The sequence below is a fragment of the Nycticebus coucang genome, chromosome 1, assembly GCF_027406575.1.
Source record: "Nycticebus coucang isolate mNycCou1 chromosome 1, mNycCou1.pri, whole genome shotgun sequence".
Taxonomy (NCBI): domain Eukaryota; kingdom Metazoa; phylum Chordata; class Mammalia; order Primates; family Lorisidae; genus Nycticebus; species Nycticebus coucang.
This window is the reverse complement of record NC_069780.1, coordinates 194,980,716-194,999,642: the sequence shown is the minus strand read 5'-3', so window position 1 is coordinate 194,999,642 and position 18,927 is coordinate 194,980,716. Positions and strand designations below refer to the sequence as shown.

General features: G+C 58.5%; 1 protein-coding gene across 2 annotated transcripts; it reads right to left on the bottom strand.

Annotated features, from left to right (window-relative positions):
* Positions 1 to 9,968: 9,968 nt before the first annotated feature.
* On the bottom strand, positions 9,969 to 18,681 carry IRX4 (iroquois homeobox 4). Of its 2 annotated transcripts, none has more exons than XM_053596720.1 (6): positions 18,543 to 18,681; positions 14,214 to 14,355; positions 13,499 to 13,750; positions 12,711 to 12,820; positions 11,447 to 11,775; positions 9,969 to 11,344 (listed from the first exon to the last, which is right to left on the bottom strand). In XM_053596720.1, exons 2-6 carry the CDS (start codon positions 14,256 to 14,258, stop codon positions 10,521 to 10,523), a joined length of 1,560 nt encoding a protein of 519 aa, XP_053452695.1. In that variant the 5' UTR covers positions 14,259 to 14,355; positions 18,543 to 18,681; the 3' UTR covers positions 9,969 to 10,520. The 2 variants fall into 2 exon arrangements, with proteins under 2 accessions (XP_053452695.1, XP_053452686.1); XM_053596711.1 differs by lacking the exon at positions 18,543 to 18,681 and adding an exon at positions 18,344 to 18,430.
* Between the last annotated feature and the right edge of the window lie 246 nt (positions 18,682 to 18,927).

The following is an 18,927-nucleotide window of genomic DNA, read 5'->3' as shown; positions in this document are numbered from 1 at the left end:
CTCACGTCTTGCTCAGTCAGGAAATCTGGGCCACTGTGACTGCTATGTGGGGACACAGGGGTTAACAGAGGGGCACACAATGGCACCACAGAAGCGAGGGGAGTGGGGATGTGCTTCCCAGGGCTGGGAGCAAAAGCCCAGGGAAACTCTTGCAACGTCAGCCTGAAGTGGGACCAGGGTGCAGAGCGACTGGGCAGGGGCTGCAGCTGGTGCCGTGGTCTTGATGGGCAAGGTGCCTTTGCCTGTCCTTACCTCCCTTCGTGGCTGCCCCACCTCTTCTGAGCTTCTCACACCACAGCCTGGCTGGGCCCTTCTGGGGACACTGGTGGGAGGTGCGAGTGAACATACCAGCCCAGCCTCCACCAAGGCAGGGGCCGAATGTGCCCAGCACACTCTGGAAGGTGACTGAGAGCTGTCTCACAAAGGGAATACCATCCTGAAAGCTCTGACACTGCAGACTGGGCCTCACTTCTCTGAGTCCTGGCCCAGGTGCTGGGCAAGGAGGCTTTTCTCCTCACACCACCTGGGGAGCCTGCAGGGTCACGTGAGGGGTAGATCCCTCCCCAGGGTGAGAGGCCCTCACTCCCTTGTTCTAAGTGCCCACGGATTAAACATAAGATTCCAGGGAGTAAGACTGGCTGCTATGATTTTTGGTGTCACTTTAAAGAGACGACATTAATTGGTCCCTTTCCAGAACATATCCCATGAAGGGGAGGCACCAACGAACATGGCAACTGTCACAGCTGAGGAGCGGTGCCTGAGGACCCAACCACCGGGTCTGCAAGGCAGTGAAGGCCCTCCTCTCCAGAACACTAGGATGAGCCTGGTCCGCGGCTGTCTCTTGTTTAGCAGAGGGAGTGATAAATCATACAGGTGTGCAGAGTGTAAGCAGAAATATAACACAGAATGCTGAGGTTGTGATGAGGCATCTGCCTCATTCTAAAATGGCCTTCCAGGAAATGCCTTACTGCTATCTCTCATCCATCGCACACGACGCCCACCTGTGTGAGACTGGCATGTTGCTTTCCCATCTCACACCTTCCAGCAAGTAATGGACCCCACAATGCTCTGATCTTGTTGCTCACCAAGGTCCACCCAGGATGGGTGAGGATCTAGGAGGGCAGGGACCTGAATGATGACCTGGACTTGTCACATGATGGGTTTAGATGCCGTGGAAAGTGTGGACACATCCTACCTCCTGGGGCTGAGGTTTGGCAAAGTGGAGTCTGTCTGAAAGACCAGGACCCATTTTGAAAGGTCCTCTGGACACGGGACTCCCTGGGGAGCATGTCTGCTCATTTCATAGGTTTCTATGTTTTCTAAAATAGGTCTGTTTATAGAAAAGGTATTTTAAAAGGGGGGTGTTACCTTAAATGAGGTGAGAAAACGTTAAGTATCATGGATAATTATTTTTTATTTAAAACCAGAAGAACAAAATAATCTTGATTTCTACAAGCCTTTGGACTAAGCCCAGCTAACAGCCTGGTTTCTGTAGTTGGGGAAGGCACCATCAGGCTTGTCCTGCTGACTCAGTCCCTTCCTGGCTCTCCCAACCCGCCACTCCAGAGTCCGCTGTCAACCTGCTCTGCCGCCCGCCTGAGGGATGTTTCTGAACAACAGAAACAGGTGAAAAGTTGCAAGTGTGCTGATAACCCCATCGAGCTGCAGCTGTGGGTGAAGGAGCAGCGTAGGGTAGAAACCAAGATAAGAGCAAGGACCCCAGGCCCCAGGGAGAAGCCAGGGAGCAGGCACCATGTGGCGTGAGGAATGCGGGGGTGCAGAGGGACTGCGTGGCTTTCTCCCAGGGCTGTGGGTTCACTTCCCTCCAGTGGGAGTAGGTTGCTTTGCCCGCCTTGAGGGTGGTGAGTTCCACAAGGCACAACTGTGGGGCTGGGCCTCTCCTTTCTCTGCAGCAGAGACACCGTAAGTTAGAACTCAAGTTAGAGGGCAAAGGTGGTGAGCTCCCAGGGCATGTGCTTAATGTACCAGCCTCTTCCTAACATTATGGTGGGAATTGTTTGCTGCTCCTGTGGAAACAACTTGGGAGCTTGTATAACTGTCCAGGTCAACTGGGAGCAAAGCAGAGCTTCTTAAACTTGTTACTCTGTGTGTGGTTTCCAAACCAGGGGGCTGTGGAACACCCTTAGTCCCTGATGCACCTGGCTGGGCACATTATCGCTTCTCCTTCCTGACCAGCTGCCTCTGCAGAGGCAGAGTGCTCTGAGGTACAGAAGGAGAAAGGCTTTGGCAGGTGCAGCAGTACAGACAGCTGATTCCCAGGGCTCCTGTGGGCTGACCTGCCCTTCCTCAGGACCGTGGCTCCTCCTCCCTGCAGACCAGGGCAGGTGCCCAGCCTTGCCCTTCACTGGGGCTCACCTTGTTCTCATTGTGTGGTCAGGTGCCTCCAGTAGCTTCCACAGCCCTGGACATCTGTCTCTAGGGGGGCTAGCCCACCCCAACAGGGCCTAGGATGGCTTCCCAGGTCTGACCAGAGGCTGGACTGATGTTCATTAAGCAGGTGCTGAGCAGGAAGCCAGGCATTACCCCCAAACGCTGCATTCTCCTGTTCCTCCGGGGTCACCTGTTCACAGAGTCCAGGAAAAGGGTAGAAACTTCTGTCTGCCCTGCAGACAAGACAGCAGTCACCCTCCAGAGCACTGGTTTTAAACCCGTGTATTGTGGCACAATGGTATGCTGTGAGAAGGTCTTAAGTGTGGCGCAAAATTTTTAAAGATCGTTAAATTATTTTTGAAAGAAGTTCAAAACACAGTAAATATATTCTTTCTTTTACTCTTTTTTGGATCAACATAATTTAAGGGTGCCATGAAGTTTAACTATAGGTTCAAGTGTGCCACGAGGTAAAAAATGTTGAAAAACACTCATTTAAAGACCAGCCTGCCAGAGCCATAGGGGCAGATGGCACCTGCTTGCATCTGGGATGTTGACATGGGTGCATCTGTGCCCACAGCACCACAGGAGCGTTGTCTTCAGACTCTGGGATCCTCACACAGAGGGCCTGCTGTCCATTAGCCACCACCCAGATGGGGTGTGCCAGCTGAGCATCTCACAGGTCTCTCCCTGCTTAGGCAAGTGCTGGGCGGATAGAGTTTGAATACAAGTTGGTTGTCTCCAGCTTGGGCTGAGGTTCCGTTACTAATTGATTAATTTGGGTCCTGTCTGCAATCTGTGAACCTGGGGCTAGGATGGGCAGGGGTGGGGTGCTCCCGTGAGCTCCGGGGGCTGAAAGGTGGCACTAGCCAACTTGGGCAGGTCTGTTGGGATGTCACATGCCCAGAATGACCTGGCAGAGGAGGGATGTGCACATGACTCCAGGGGCCTCCAGGAAGAGCATGACTGGGCTCTCTGGACACAGGCTGGGCCTAGGCGACTTAGCACCTGGGCATGCTCCGGGGCTTCTCTTGGTCCTGTGATCAGCACACTGGTCACCACTCCGTCAGCCTGCCTAGCTCAGGGGGGATAGATGCCCTTAGGGAAATCCACTAGCTGCCCCACCTGAGGGGGACCAGCAACAACACCCTTCACCAGAGGAGGTCACTCCTCCCCTGCCCTCAGTAAGAGCAAATGACCTGAAGGACTCAGTGAGCCCCTTTCAGGACAGTTCTGCCTCTGTCCTTATCTGGGAGCACACTCCCCACCAGCCCCTGCCCCTGCCCAGGAGCACCACTGCTCCTCCATCCTCTCTCCCTGCCCGGGAGAACCATCACTCCTCCAGACCTTGGCCCACTCTCAGCAGCAGGAGCTCTCCTGTGTGAACCTGTGTGCACATGTGTACACGGGTGAGTGTGTACACGTGTGCATGTGAACAGGTATGCATGAACAGTGTACATTGGATCATTTGCGTGTGTTTGCATACTCATGTGTGCAGTGTACCTGTGCATGCATATTCCTGCCTGTGTGTGCATGTGTGTCCACACGTGTGTGCATGTGTGTTCATGTGTGTGCATGTGTGTCCACGTGTGTGAGTGTGCACGTGGGTACACGTGTGTGTTCATGCGTGTCCACGTGTCTGTGTGCATGTGTGTCCACGTGTCCACGTGTGTGAGTGTGCGTGTGTGTTCACACATGTGAGTGTGTGCATGTGTGTCTGTGTGCGTGCTGTATGTGTGTGTGGGGAAAGGGAGGGAGGGTTAAAAAGAGAAAGGGAGAGTATGCCTGTATGTGTGTATACCTATGTGCAAGTGTGTGCCTGTGCACACAGTAAGAGGTTGCCTCTGTGGGAAGTTTTCCTGGAGAGTCACCCACACCCGCAACCCAGACCTTCCCCAGAGGGAGCCCGGGAGCCTGCAGGGCCCGCAGGGCAGGCGCCGCAGGGCAGTGAGGATGGTCAGGGTGCCCAGCTCGGATGGCCTTCATCCGACCCCATGCTGGCACTCAGGAAGCTGGGGGCAACTCTGCAGAGAGAGCTGCCTCACACCCCCACAGGAATGTGAGCAGAGTGTGCTCTGCACTTACATTGCCACGGGTGCCCCCAGATTCATGAGCTCAGCTCTGAGCTTCCTGACACAAAAGCTTAACTGAGATTTCTCCCTGCCGTGGGGAGTTAGGTGACTCAGAGGCCTCGGATCACAGGAAAACGACTTTTCATCTTGTCCCTTGGGCCCTGCCGCCCTCTCTCTGGTGGATCATTGGATGTTCTCCTTAGACCTCCCTCCACACCATGCCAGGAGGCCCTTCCAAGCTTGGGCCAGCAGGCTGTGGCCTGGCTCCCCGCCAGCCTGGGGTGGCTCCTCCAAGGCTCTTCCTTCCTGGGGTGCCTTTCCATTGCTCTGAGGTCTCTTAGCCTCTCATTGCTTCAGAGAAGACTGGTAAGGGGACATGTCCAAGGGCCCATGGTGGTGGGAGTGTTCAGGTTTCCTACAGGTGCTTACAGAGCCCTCCAGGGACCTGTGCTCACCGTAGTCTGGGCCAAGCTCTCTGCACACACCCTATTCTGCAGCCTGCACCCCTCCCCTCTGGCAGGGAATCCCAGCCCTGCATGTGCTCAGAGAGGGAAGGACAGTGTCCAGTGAAAATGGGGCATCCTGAACCTCGTACATGTGGCCCTTCCGGCTTGTCCCTTCCCTGCTGGATGAAGCGGGCACGACAAAAGTATCTTTGAAAGTGACGCAACACCTCCACAGAGATTTAAAACTAGAGTTTTAGGGTACCAGGGGATATCCTTCTTGCAGAATGTGACTCCCGTTTAGAAGGTTCTCCTTCACTCTCTCCCCCACCTTGCTTCTCCCCCCCTCCAAACACATGCCATGAGATTACAGAGTCCATAAGTCATGTGGACAATTCCTTCTTGTCGGTGTGTACACAGGACAGTAAGTGGAAGTCAGAGGTAGCCTCCTGGGGTGATCGGGGAGCTGCTGCAGCAGACACAGTGATAGGGTTCTCGGAAGCTGCTGAGCACCCGACCTGGGCCAGGGTTTGTAGGAAGCTCAGAAAAGCACCCCATTTAGCACTTCTCATGTTGGGCCTTTGGTGCCTCATTTTGGTGGGTGTAGGTCAAGGATTAGGTCAAGTCATTTAGGCCTCCAGGAGTGAAGCCTCAGCTCTTGAGCCCAGCCTGGGATTTCAGACACTGGAGCAGCAGCTGCCCCAGAGGGCCTGGGGTCCCTCCCTACACCCCTTAGGATGTAGGGCTTGAGATGGGGCTCTCTTCTTCACACCCAGAGTGGGTAGGCCCCTAGCCCCAGGAAGCTCCATGGATAGGGTCCAGCTGCCCTGATAGCAAACTGCAGGAGGCTGCATGCTAAGGCTCAGAGGATGGGGTGTGCGGGGAATGTGAACCTGTTCACTGGATGGGGTGTGCAGGGAGTGTGAATAGGCTCAGTGGATGGGGTGTGCAGGGAATGTAAACAGGCTCAGTGGATGGGGTGTGCAGGGAGTATAAACAGACTTAGTCGATGGGGTGTGCAGGGAGTATAAACAGGCTCAGTGCATGGGGTGTGCAGGGAGTGTGAATAGGCTCAGGGGATGGGGTGTGCAGGGAGTGTGAATAGGCTCAGGGGATGGGGTGTGCAGGGAGTGTGAATAGGCTCAGGGGATGGGGTGTGCAGGGAGTGTGAAGCTAGTCTTTCTCGTCCCTGGGGGGAGAACTGTGTCCCCCCGCAAGAACTGGTGTGCCCTTGGGAAAGGCATTTTGTTCAGCAATATTTCTTCATAAATCTGCCACCAGTCATCCTGGCACTTTGCCCCCTGCCCCAGGTTTTCTCTCCTGGCTTCCCTTCCTCCTTCCCCTACCCCCTCCCACTCTCTCCTATTTCCTCTTCTCCACCCCCCCCCAACTCTCCTCATTGTTCTGGGTCCCCCCTTGAGCCTTGCTCCTTCCTAGGATGTGACTCTGGGGTGGGTCCTTTCTAGCTCCTTCAGCTTGGTAGTGGCATCTAGGGGAAAAATGCCCTGGCTGGCATGTCCTCCAGGGAGGGGACAGTGGAAAAAGAGAAATGATGGGTCAGATGAAGCTGGCAGGAAAGCAGTGGTATGGACAAATGTGAGGTGTGGGGGACCCCACCTGCCTCAGCTGTCCCAGGTCAAAGGCCATGCCTTGAGGGCAGCCCGCAGCTCTTCCTCTGTGGACAAAAGGTCACTGACACCCCCTCTACCTGGTCCCCAGAATGGGGACTGGGAGCAAAACACACCAGCAGGGGCTGCCTGGAGCACCCTGAGACCACTGCAGCCAGCCAGGTATCAGTGGGCGTGGGGAGGACAGAGCTCAGCTGTCTGTCTGCCTCCTCTGCAAGGAGGCCGTTTGGCCATTTGGAAGGAAGGATCTTTCTATTGATAGGAATGGGGTGTTGAAGCCTCTCTTCGGCTGCTTCTCTTTATGGAGGGTGTGAGACAGGGAGGAAGAGAGACAGAAAGATTAGAGATTATTCTAGACAAGGATAGGGATACTGGGGCGATGGAGGCAGAGCGAAGGGGGGAGCTGGAGGGAAGAAGAGAGAGGCTGAGAGGCACAGGGAAGAGCAGGAGCTGTCTCACCAGAGCAGCCTTCAGGCCAGGCAGGCCAGGGGAAAGTAGGTGGCATAAATCGCAGGCATGAGCTCAGGAGACGGCCACTTTAAATCTTAATTGGTTGCCTTTTAAATATCATTTAAGGGCTGGCTTCCCTGCCTTTCTCTAGTTAAGAAGTTGTCGTGTCAAACTCTATTACCTTGCTGGGCGGCTCTCCCTTATGTTAAAAAAAAAGGAAAGGAAGAAAAAAAAGAAAAAAATGGAATCATCAGCGGCCGTTTGAGGGGTCGATAAAGCTTTTAGATTTGGAGACGTTTTCCGGGAGCCCATTTCCTGCGGCTAAGAGTTGTTAATGGAGCTTAAGGAATTATCTCAGGCCAGGCGGTGGAGAGCCGTATATTCCCGTGCCTGTTCCCTTGTCGAGTCTGAATATGCCGCTGTCAGACTCGCTTAATGAAAAGTAACGCACCGCTGATTACAGTTTTATTTGGGCTCCATGTAAAGAGCGCCGTTAATTTAGCATCCCCTCCTTGGTGGGTTTGAATTTGCCACGCCTGAGCGACTGAGGCGGTCCCCACCCGGCCTGGCGCCTTCCAGCCCTTCCCTGAGATCTCCCTGGGAGAGATGTCCGCTTGACCCTTGCCCTGTCCCTCCTGCCCTGTGAACAGACCCCTTTCTCTGTGCATCCTTTCACACCCAAAATTCATTCTCCTCAGTCCTTACACCTTTGCAGGACCCTCCCCACACACTGTAGGGATCGCTCTTACCCTGACAGCCCCCACCCTGGAAGACTAGCCACGGGCAAGTAAGGATGCCTAGCAAACTTCCCAGACTGCCCCCAAAGGGCTGGCGTGTAGGCCCAGTGGCTAGCTCCAGCTTGCGGGTGTTATTTTCTATGTGAGGCCCTGCTTGTGGCTGAATCCTCTCTGCTTTGCGTCTTCGTCTCACACTGGCCCACCGTTCATTCCAGTAAGCCATCTTTGCCAGACAGCTCCCCAGGGTCCGGGGGCTCCTGCAATGTAGGATTCCAATGGCCAGGGCCTTGGGGAAGGGGTCCTCATACCCAGGATAGTAACCCAGAGCCTCAGGTACCAAGAAGAATAAGCTGGGGCAGCGGAAGAGGGGAAATCACAGAACCCAGACCAAGCCAGAGTAGACCCTCCCCTCCCCTGGCATGCTCCCTTTCCCCAGGGCAGTGCAAACCCAGGGTTCTCCTGAGCCCCAGCTAGGCCTCCTGCAGCCAGAACATGAGGTCCAGGTCCAAGCCTCAAATTTCTGCCTCCACAGCCCTACCTCACCTATCCATGCAGCCTTCCTCTAAACCCTGTTTTTTCAGAAAATGCCTGGCTTTGTCTGGGGCTGAGGGCGGTGGGGGCGCGCTCTGGAGGCACCCTCCGCCACATTAAAATTCCTGGCGCCCCAGCCTCGCTGCAGTGCTTCTCCCCGGAGACTCCACTTCCGTTCTTGCTGTCAGGTACCCTCGACTCTTATTTCTGCCCTTTTATCTATTACAACTAATTCGCGTTCTTTTGCCCTTTTCAGTCTAAGACGTGGGCTTTCTGCAAAGCCTCCCCCTGCCAGAGCTCTCGAGCGCGGAGCCTTTAGAAATTGAGGGGTTTACTGTCAAAATGAAAATTTCACTTCAAATTATCTTGGCTGATGTTGGCTCTCCAGGCCGGGGGCTGCTGCAGCAGCCTTCTGACAGGCGCATCAGTGGCGCGCTTCCGAATCTGGATAATATCATCCAAGAGAGCGAAAGTCAATACGGTGACAGCACCAGGCGGATACAATCCAATTACTGAGTCTCCGGCCAGGGCAAGCCTCGGGCTGGGCAGCCACCCGGGTCTCACCCCTCAGGCTCCAGGCCAAAGGTGGTCCTGCCCTAATGGTTCAGAGCTGGTCCCACCACTCTGGGGACCTCACAAGGCCCACGTACCAGCAGGGTTGTGTCTCCCTTGTTAACTGTTTACATACAACAGTGCTGTGTGTAAACTTGCCCCAAAGCTAAGCCCTGAAGGCCGGGTCAGTTCCACTTACCAGAGCATCCGGACTGCCTGCCGGGGGGCCTTCCCCAGAGGCCTGGGACCCCACAGGCCCTAGTTAAGTCCCACCCAGCCCCAAGGACGAGGACGGAGGCCCGGCCTAGCCTAGCTTGTTCCTGGAACAAGACAGTCTCTGTCCTGCCCCAGGCAAGGGCCACCATGACCTCCTCACCACACCTTCACCGCCTCCCAGACATTCATGAGCTAGCTGGCGGGCTCGGGCCAGGAGACCAAGACTCGCTGCACTACCTGGAGCCGGAGGAGCCAGCACACCTGGAGCTCCAGGAGGGAGGAGCCCAAGATCGTTGCCAGACAGAGCCACCGGCCACCTGCAGGCTCCCTGGCTGAGCTGGGAGTGGGGATGTGTGGGGGTGGGAGGACTCCAAGCTAAGCCACAGGGTGGCACCCAGGCACTCTCCACCCCCAGTTGCCCCAGGGTTGCGTCTGGAGCCCTCCCGCTCCTGCCTTCTTCCCACTCGCCCTCCTCAGCTGCTGCTGCTCCTGGTTTTCAGGGTGGTGTGAATTAGCTGCCTAATGTGGGTCTGGGAAGGAATGAATGCCAGGAGGGTGCAGTGTGGCAGTCTGCTCAGAAAGGCCTCAGGGCAGCGATGGGCAGCCATGTCTCTGCCCCTTTAGAAAGTTCAAAAGTTGTTCTAATCTAGTCAAGCCCCAAATTTCTCAAACTTTTGGAGTTTAGCACTATTTTAAAAATGGTGGGTCTCACACCCACTTTTAGGTTTAACAGAAGCCTCAAATTTCAGAAACCTCTTTAGAAATAGCTTTGCTAAATCTTGGGTTGGGCAGGCTACTTTATGGAGGTGGACTCTGGGTCAACACCGGCCCCACACTCACTCCCTAGCTGGGGGTTAGCGTCACTTTATCCACGGAGAATTCTCAAATCCTTTAGTTTGAAATGTGTTCGTTTTGCAATGCAAACACCATCAGGAGGTTTTATTGGTTTTGTTATATTAGCCTCTGAAGCAGGCAATTCTTGGCGTGAACATACATTTTAAAAAACATAATTTTATCGAGTCAAGAGTGTGCAACAGTGTAAACTCGGTGGAAGTGCCATTGGTGAGAATGAGGTGCTGAGGATGGAACAGAAGGTACACAGGCCGAGGGGTCTTCACGAGGAGACCGGCATGCTTCAAACCGAAAGAAATAGAAAAACAAAGCCTCAGGAACTGAGCCGCCTTCTCCGTGTAAACTTTTTGACGTAAACTTTATGCTCCAGGATGGCTCCCTTCTGCTGGGAGAACCCCTCCTGCCATTCCGGAGTTCAGGGGTGGCCCAGGACAACGCAAGATTTCCTGGTGTCAGAGGACCTGGCATGCGTGACAGCGCGTGGTCGGGGAGACCGAGTTCGGAGCCTCCCTCTCGGGTGGGGCGGCGGCTTTACCTTGGCTACGCTCTTGTCTTCCTTTGGAAACTCGGTAAAAAAGCAGTCTGCGCCATCTGTGCCTGCAGCTTGAGCGCCACTTCTGTTCTGGGCTCACCAGCCCCCTCCGCTCCGCGTTAAGTGCAGAAGGGTTTGCCGCCAGCCTTGGGCAAGGCCAGCAGCTCCCGGGCGGGGCCTGCAGCCGGGGCGTCCTGGGGCGCGGCTGGTGGAAAGGCGCGCGCCAGGGGTGCCGTCAGCACGTTGGCGTCGGCCCCCAGCGTGCTTCCCAGAGACCCCGGGTCCAGCAGGGCGCCTTTGGCAGTGGCCCAGGCCCGGTTCAAAGTGCTGTGCCTGAGAATGGGGTCGTGGAAAACTCCATCCACCCAGTTTCTAAGACTGGTGACCGGGGAGTCCTGGTGCCTGTCCAGAGGCCCGGAGGGGGGCGGGGCGGCAGGCGAGGACGCGGCGGTTGCGGAGGACCCGGGGGCAGTTGCGGCAGGGCCTTGGCGCTTCAGCATGCAGGAGGGAAACTCAGTCTGGCTCAGGGCAGTGCTGGCGGCGGCCGCGGTGGCCGTGTGGGCCAGTGACCAGATGCGCGGCTTGGCCTCAAGGCCCGCTGTCGCCCCAGCCGGCACAAAGCCCAGCTTGGCTTCGCAGGCCTGTGGGCCGCCCTCTGCGCCCCGCTGCTGCTCCGGCCCCGCTGCACTCCGACCCCGGAGGCAGCTCCGGGCTCTCTCCAGGTCCTCGTCTAAAGCGGCTCCGCCCCCGGCGGCCAGGGGCACCCGGAGGACGCCCGAGGCTTCCTTTCCCCTGCTGTCGGCCGCGGCAGGGACGCGCTCCAGGCCGCCGTCTAGGGGCTGGAAGGGAGGCTTCAGCTCGCACTCCCGGGTCTCCGTCTCCAGCGGGTCGAAGTCGTCCAAGTCGCTGAGCTCTAGCTCCTTCTCCCCTTTGCCTGCAGGCTCTGCTGGGAGAAAGCACGTGGCGAGTGGAGGGACAGAGGATGGCCGGTTAGTCGGAGCCCTCTCTCCCCTCCCCCCAGCGGCGTTTTCAACCTCCCACCCACCTTCGTTCTTGACGCTCTTGAGGGGCTCCTCCTGCACCTCCTCCTCGCCCCCTTCCTCTTCCTCGCCCTCTGGATAGGTTCGCTTCTCGTCCGCACACTTGTTCCGTGGCGGCCACGTCATCTTGTTCTCCTTCTTGAGGCGTCGGCGCGCGTTGGCGAACCAGGTGGACACCTGCGTGAGGGTCATCTTGGTGATGATGGCCAGCATGATCTTCTCGCCCTTGGTGGGGTAGGGGTTCTTGCGGTGCTCCTGCAGCCAGGCCTTGAGGGTGCTCGTGGTCTCGCGCGTGGCGTTCTTCCGCCGCGTGCCGCTGTCCATGGTCCCGTACCTGGAGACAGGCTCTGCCAGGGGGCGCAGGCTGTGGCCCTCTGCGCCAGGGGGGCGCGGGAGCGGGCGCGCCGGGGGTGGGAGGCGCGGACAGGGACGGGGCACGGGATTGTGTTTATGGTCAAAAGACCCGGGTCAGACCCAAACTCCAGCTAGGTGCCACTGCCCACGGGCCCTGCCCTGGCTTTTGTTGCTCAGGATGAAGATAACCTACATCTCATTAAACTCACAGGGAGCCCGAGCTCCTTCCCAGATGGGAGAGGTCACAGCCTCTGCCATTTTTCAGAGAGATTGCCTCCGATTTCTTTATGAGGCTTCTCTCTTACACGTTTGATCCCCAAACCATAAAAAGATATCACAGAAATTCGAGCCTCACCCTAATATATAATGCTTGTGGGCAGAAGCTCATTACCACTCATGGGGAGGGAGAGCCCAGAGGGCCTAAGTGGACGTTCTTTGGTTTAATCAGTAATGGTTGCCGCATGGAAGGATGGGGTCATCTACCCAATGGGCATGGAGGGCCTGGAGCTCCCCTCTCCCCTTCTCCAGTTCCCACGAAGGGAGTTGTGCGCTTCGCCCCAACACTATGACCCAGGCTGTACTTGTTGAGGTGGAAGAAGCTGCCCAAAGTCCAGCAAGGAGGCTGCACCTATGTACGGGGCTTCCAGAGGCCACTTCAGTGAAAAATCACTGCACAACAAGAACTTCTGGGATCCCTAGAGCATGGGGTGGGGTGGGGTCAGGGGAGATTGGGGCTGACTTTCAAGCAATAGGCTGGGCAAAGACCAGACGGAATGGAGGACAGAGTCAGGTCAAGCCTGACCAGAGTCCTTCCCACCTCCCCATGCTTGTCAGAAGGGGTGTGGTGGTGGGGTTGATGACTGACAGTGGGAGGCCCTCTGAATGGTAGCCAGTGAGGAAGGTCCCGTGGCCCACCTGTCATACGGGTACTGGCCCAGAGCGGGCTCGTATGGGTAGTAGGCCGCAGCGGATGGGGCCAGGCCCCCGTGCGTAGATCCTGTCCCGTCCTTGGAGTCAAAGCTGTTCTGTAGGAAGCAGGAGTGTGAGGTCCCAGGTTTTGGAGGCAACCTGGCTCCAGTCACCACCCAGCCCCTTGTTTCAACACCCCTGGGGGCAGAGCCCTGGGAAGCCCTTCACTGCCCCCAGTCCGTTAAGAAGAAACTCATTTTTCTGCCAGCTGTAGAGCCGACCCACCAGCCTGCAGCTAGGACTGCAGAGCTAGAAGGGGTGAGAGGAACTGGGGGTCTGCCAAAGGGGGAAGCGCCAGGATCCAGGCAGGAAAGTGAGACCTGGACCCAGGGAGGCGGCTAAGTGGAGACGAATGGAGAAAGGGGAGGGAGGGCCTGAGCAGCGGGAGCCAGGGGTGGGGAGGGAGAGGGAGGACAAGGATGCATCTGAGGGGGGTGCGGGAGGAGGAGGAAGGAGGCTGTGCTGAGGAGGGAGAGGGAGAAACGGGGTAGGGCAGCGCGGAGGGAGCAGGGGTGAGCCTGTTCAGAATTTAGCTGGGAACTGGAAACAATAAACACTGCGGCCCCCTGCCGGGTCACCCTGAGCTCGGGGGTGGGGGGACCCCGGGCTCCAGGTCTGAAGGCGCAGAGTTGACCGAGTCAGAACGCGCTCCGCCCACCGCAGCGGCCCTCTGAGGGCAGAGTGGGTCGGGCCAGGGCAGGGGCGGGGGCGGGAGGTCTGAGGCGGCCCCTTACCAGAGAGTAGAAGGCAGATGCGTCGGAGCCGTAGGTCACGTAGTTGCCGTAGCCCTGAGAGCTGCCGTATGGGGCCCCGTAGACGCCGAGCGCGGCGGCCGAGTTGAGCTCGTGGCGCGCGGTGGCCAGCAGCCGGCTCTCGTAGACCGGGCAGTAGACCGGCGCCTGGGCCGAGGCTGCGGGTCCCGAGTCGGCCAAGGTGCGGCCGCCCGACTCGCAGCACGTGCTCAGGGAGTTGGTGGTCATCAGGAACTGTGGGGAGACGTCCGGGCGGAACGGGGGGATGGGCACGGGGTGGGGAGAGCGGGGCTGGGGCCCTGCGCCTTCCCCTCCCTCTGTGCCGCTTGTTCTGGGGGCCTCCGCCGCCTGCGCCAGACCGCTGGTCCCTTCCAGGGAGCCTGCGGCGCGCCAGGGCCTCCTTCCGACTCGTCGAATCAGCCCAGGCTTTTGCACTCTCTCCGGGAGGGTTCCCAGGGCTTCTCAGGACACTAGGCAGGGTCTACTTGACCCGAGAGATCCTGGCCCGCCCCCACTCCCCTAGGGCTTGCGACCCCGCCCATCGGGTTTTCTCCCAGCCTCTGCCTCCCCAGTAGGCTCGAGGCCGCCAACTGGACACGGACATGGGGGCGCACAGCACAGGCCACGCTGGCCGCGGTGAGTGGCACATGGGGTCCTCCGGCCGCCCTCCCTGAGGCCCTCGAAGAGCTCCCCTTACCTGGGGAGCGGAGGAGTAGGGATATCCGAACTGCGGATAGGACATGGCGGGTGCGGCCCAGGGCTGACTGGCCGGGCCACGAGGTCCTGCTCAGCGGCCGGCGAGGCGCGGCCACTGCTCTGGGGCTGCGGGATTCTAGGCGCTGGGAGGGCGAAGCAGAAGAGCCGGTTAATTCATGTGCACGCTCCGCAAACTTTTCTAGCTGGGTAGTAAAGTGCGCTGCGGTGGCCGCAGCTATTCTTTCAGCTTCGCATTCCAGAGCCTGGAGGGGTCTCTGGGACCTACCGCCCTCGTAGCGGCGACAGAAATACATATTTTGCAAAAAAGAAAAAAAAAAAAAACGCGTCGCGCGAACCCGTCAAGTCAGATGCGCACGGCTTTAAGCGGTGGAGGCGCTGACGTCAGCCCCACGCCGCACTGCCCGGCCTGGCCGCAGACGTGCTGGTCACTCGCCGGCCGCTTGGGCCAGGGCGGGGCGGGGGCAGTCTGGGCCGTGTCGAGTCGACGCAGGGGCCATTCGTGGGCCTTGAACAAATGAGGTCCATCCAAGGAGTCAATCTCGCCCACGGACGAAAGGCGGTTCTCCTGAGTTACCCGAGAACGGGAGGCACTTTTAATTAGAAATTAATTAATGAGCAGCTGCTCCTTCCCTCACCACTGTAATCATTAGTCTCAATTACAAATGAGACCTTTGAAGGGACACACGAGTGAGTCTTCAGTGAAGATGTAATCAACAGTTAAAATTAGCCCGGGCTGGCTGGCTCAGGCACCGCCGCCGCGCACGGAGAGCCGCTCGGGGGAAGGCAGGGCTCCCGCAGCCCCACGCAGGCCGCGCGGCCACTGTGGTTTAGAGCGGAAATCGGGAACTCCCCCCAGCAATTCCACTCTACTCGGGACTGGGAAGGGACGGAACCAGTTGCAGTCACTAGTGCCCGCAAGTGGACATCAAAATGCCCTCAGGTGTCTCGGTCTTAGGGCGGCACTCCGGGACTGGTGGTCCGGGTGCAGCCAGCCCTTCTCATCTGGGCTGCTCAGTGTAGCAGAGGACACCCCTCCGCCTTCCGCACCGAGTCATTTAAATTATCACTCAGACCACCGCCCCGCCTTGCTTCCCTTACTTTCCTCCCCTAGCCCCCTTGGGCCGCTGCCCTGCTTGGCCTCCCGCCGCCTTTTTAGGCTAAGCTAGGGACTGCCCGCGACTTCCCTGAGCTCTGGAAGAGCGGGTTCGCCAACTCGGCCCGGGCCCCTCCCGCTTGGAGCGCTCCGCTGCCTCGCAGGGCTCAATGCGGGGGAGGGGTCTTTAAGAGCTCGGCCGAGGCGCCCTCCCCTGTCCATTTTCCAAAGCTTTATTGGGACATGCGGAGCGGCCCAGGGCGGGGGGCAAGTGCCCAGGCCTAGACTGCCCCGGCCTGCCCCGGCCCTTACCCACGCCCAGCGTGGACGCGAGCGCTTGGGCGGCAATGGTGCGTGCGAGCCACTCCCAACTGGCTACCCGCCTTTTGCACCACTGCCCTCGGGGTGCAAGGGCTCGCCCCTGCCGCTCTCGCCCCCGGCCCGGCCTCCCGTGGTCTGCCAGGAGGGAATCCGTGCGCAGCGGCGCTGTGCAGACTTGCCCGGAAAGATTCCCGGGTTCAGACCTGTGAATCGCCCCGGGATCACCCTCTAATTAACGATGACGTTCTCGCCCTCTCCCCAGCTGCAAGCCTGCCTCCCAGGAAGGAAACCCGCCCGTCTGACAGCTCGGTTGAAGGTGATTGATGACTATCTGGAGACCACAGTACACATCATATAATATCTGCTGCGTAATTGCGTTAATTTACTGATGAGAATGCGCCTTCTCCATCGTGTTGGACCGCAGCCGGCCACGTCCGAACTGCTTGCAGAGGGAAACCATCGGAAATAATGAATAGCAGCTCCATGCAAATTATTCAGACAGTTTAGCGTTCGTAGCCGCGAGAGATATATAAAGAACACGAGTCAAATGACATTAATAATTGTTTCTGAATTCTGTATTGATTTCGTGGCAGGCCGTGTTTCTTTCTTTCTCACCTGAAACGCTAATATCACCTTCCTGTAAATAATAAGAAACTAGCCACCGGGGCTTCTCAAGTAGAAATGAATCTCTCAATCCCTCTCCCTTTCTGCCGGCTCCTCCCCTCCCCCATCCTCCCTCCTCCCACCCCCTTCTAGTTTTCCAGCTTTTGCTGAGGCTTTGTCGGAACACCCTTCTACTTTACATTATTTACTATTTACAAACAACTGGCTCTCCCCAGGTAATGAGGCCAGGGTGAGGGAGGGAGAGAAGGGACTGCAGCTGGGGGTGCAGGGGACAGGAGTCTGGGCAGAATGTTGGCCTCTGCAGCGATTTTTGTCGCCAGGCCTGGACAATCAATTTCAAGTCGAGAGGAAGCCAGGGTGCGTGGCCCCATGGCCTGCACCCTGAGCCTCTGGTCTCTGGCTCACACCGCTCAGCCCATCCAGACCTGGGAGCTCACTGTGGTGTTTCCTTCCCACTACCAGACTGGGCCACAGCTGAGGGGAACTAGGCCTCTGACGCCTGGCCATTCATCTTTTGAGCAGACTGCTCACTCTCTGAGTGGGGGCAGGAGCAGCCTCCTGGGGACCTGGGGGAGGGGCTTCAGGTGCTTTCTTTGACCATCCCCAGGATGTTCTCTTGTTTACCTTTCCTGGAAAGTCTGTGTGCTGACACAGATACTTCCAGTCCCCACCAGCCCCAGCTAGTTCTCTCCTGCGACCCTTTCTCCCTGACCCAGAAATCTTGCTCAGGAGACTAAACAAACATTCCCAGGCTGCTGGGCACTGACCCTCCACTCACTGCCTGTTTCAGGCCCGGGCCCCAGCTGGCTGGCCCAGCCACCCTGTCTGCAGAAGCTTCCAGTTGCCCTGGGAGGCTCCTGACCTTGCCAGGCCTCACCTAAACCCTGTGGTCCATTTTCCATGCAGGATGCAGGGTCCATCCAGCCTCTCCTGGCAGGTGTCCCACTGAAAATCTGTAGCCTGGTCCAGGCCACCTGGCCACACTGGGGATATTCTCTGGGGCAACCTTGTTCCATAGGTAATACAGAAATAATTGCTCAAGTGCTCTTTCCTCAAAGGTCAAGCCTTCACCTAAGGTACCCACTTTTCCCTCCAGAAGCAGACAAAACTGGTGTCAGCATCTCAGGTGTCACCAGCTAAATATGCTGTATAGGTGTGAGGTGCTGAGCCTATGTCCTTGGAGACCCCCAGTTCTAAGTACACCTGTGAACAGGACACCAGAAGTCACCAGGTGCCCTGGACACCAGAGCAGCTTGCTGTGGAGTTCCAAGGAGCAACGAACCATCGGCCTGAAGGGGATTAGGGGATGGGGAAAGGGGAAGCAGAGGACAGTTAGCCCCCCTCTAAGAGCAGGGCACCACCTACTTTGCCAGGGAGGATGTGGATGGTGAAACCATGTAAGGCCTTGGGGGAAAAGGCCAGATTCTGACCTTTCTGCCACCAGCCTAGCCCTGGTGCTCCGGGAGTAATACCTCCCCAGTAATCAGTGGGGACCCTCCTTCCCCCACCAAGAGCTGGCCCAGGAGCGGAGAAGACCCCGTCTGAGAGGGTAGCACAGTAGGGTACAACCGGCCTTTCTTTCTGAGGCTTGGGGCCAGAGCCCTTGGGGCGCCTGGGGCCGCCCACTACTCGGGAATACTGGAGTGGGGTACAAGGCTCGGCGGCCTTCCGGATGTCCGTGACCCCGAGTGGGCGAACCCCGTTGGCAGATGACTCCTTTACAGTCGGTCCCCTGGACCCCTGAGAAGCCAGTGGGACTGGTTTCAGGACAAGCGCTGACTCCCTTGTTCCTAAAGGACTTCCATCCCGGCCGGCCCTCTCCCTCCCATCTCCCGCTGCGCCCCGCTGCTGTGCGCTGGGTGCTGCCAGAGCAGGAAGGAGCGCGCGCAGTAGGGGCGTTTGGGGCTCTGGCCCTGCCACCCCGCGCCCAGCGCCAGTTTCCGCACCCTGCTTCCCGCAACTTCCAGCAAAGGCGGCGGCCTCCAGAGACCCCACCAGCGGGGAGAAAACTTTGTCCCCTCCAGAGCAGAAGCGATCCTCGCAAAGTTTGTGCGGCCGAGCCCAGTCCCTACCTGAGCTGGGGAAGCTCCCGCCCGCGCTGCTTGAGTGCCAGGGCCGAGGGGAGCAGCTCGCCGCCCGGGACACACCGGGGAGTCGCCGCCGCCGCTGCCGCCCGCGCCCCTCGGCGGCCGAGCGGAGCCTCCGCCTCCTCGGAAGGGGGGAGGGGTCTCGGAGCCCCGGGGCGGGGGCGGGCGCGGGGACCTCACCTACCTGCGGTGGCTCTGGGTCACTCCCGGTCGGCCACGAGGGCTCCTTGCGGCCGCTTGGCGCGTGCGCTCCAGCGGGGAGCAGACGACAACTAATGGAGACATTTCCAGGCGGAGCACCTGGCGAGCAGAGCGCGCCGGCGTCCCCAGGCGCCGCGGTCGTCAGCCGAGCCCGCACCGGCGTGACGTGGGCGAGCGAGCGCGCCGCTCCCACCCGGCCGCCCATTAACGCTTTCTCCCGCGGGCACCGGGCACCTGCCAACTTTCCCCTTCGCCGGCCCGCGAGGGGTGCGCGGGTCCACGCACCAGGGTGAGGGGCGCCCCGGGGTGCGGGCAAGGATGCTGGAGGCCGGTTGGGCGGGGACGTGGGGCTCTGAGAGGACACCCCA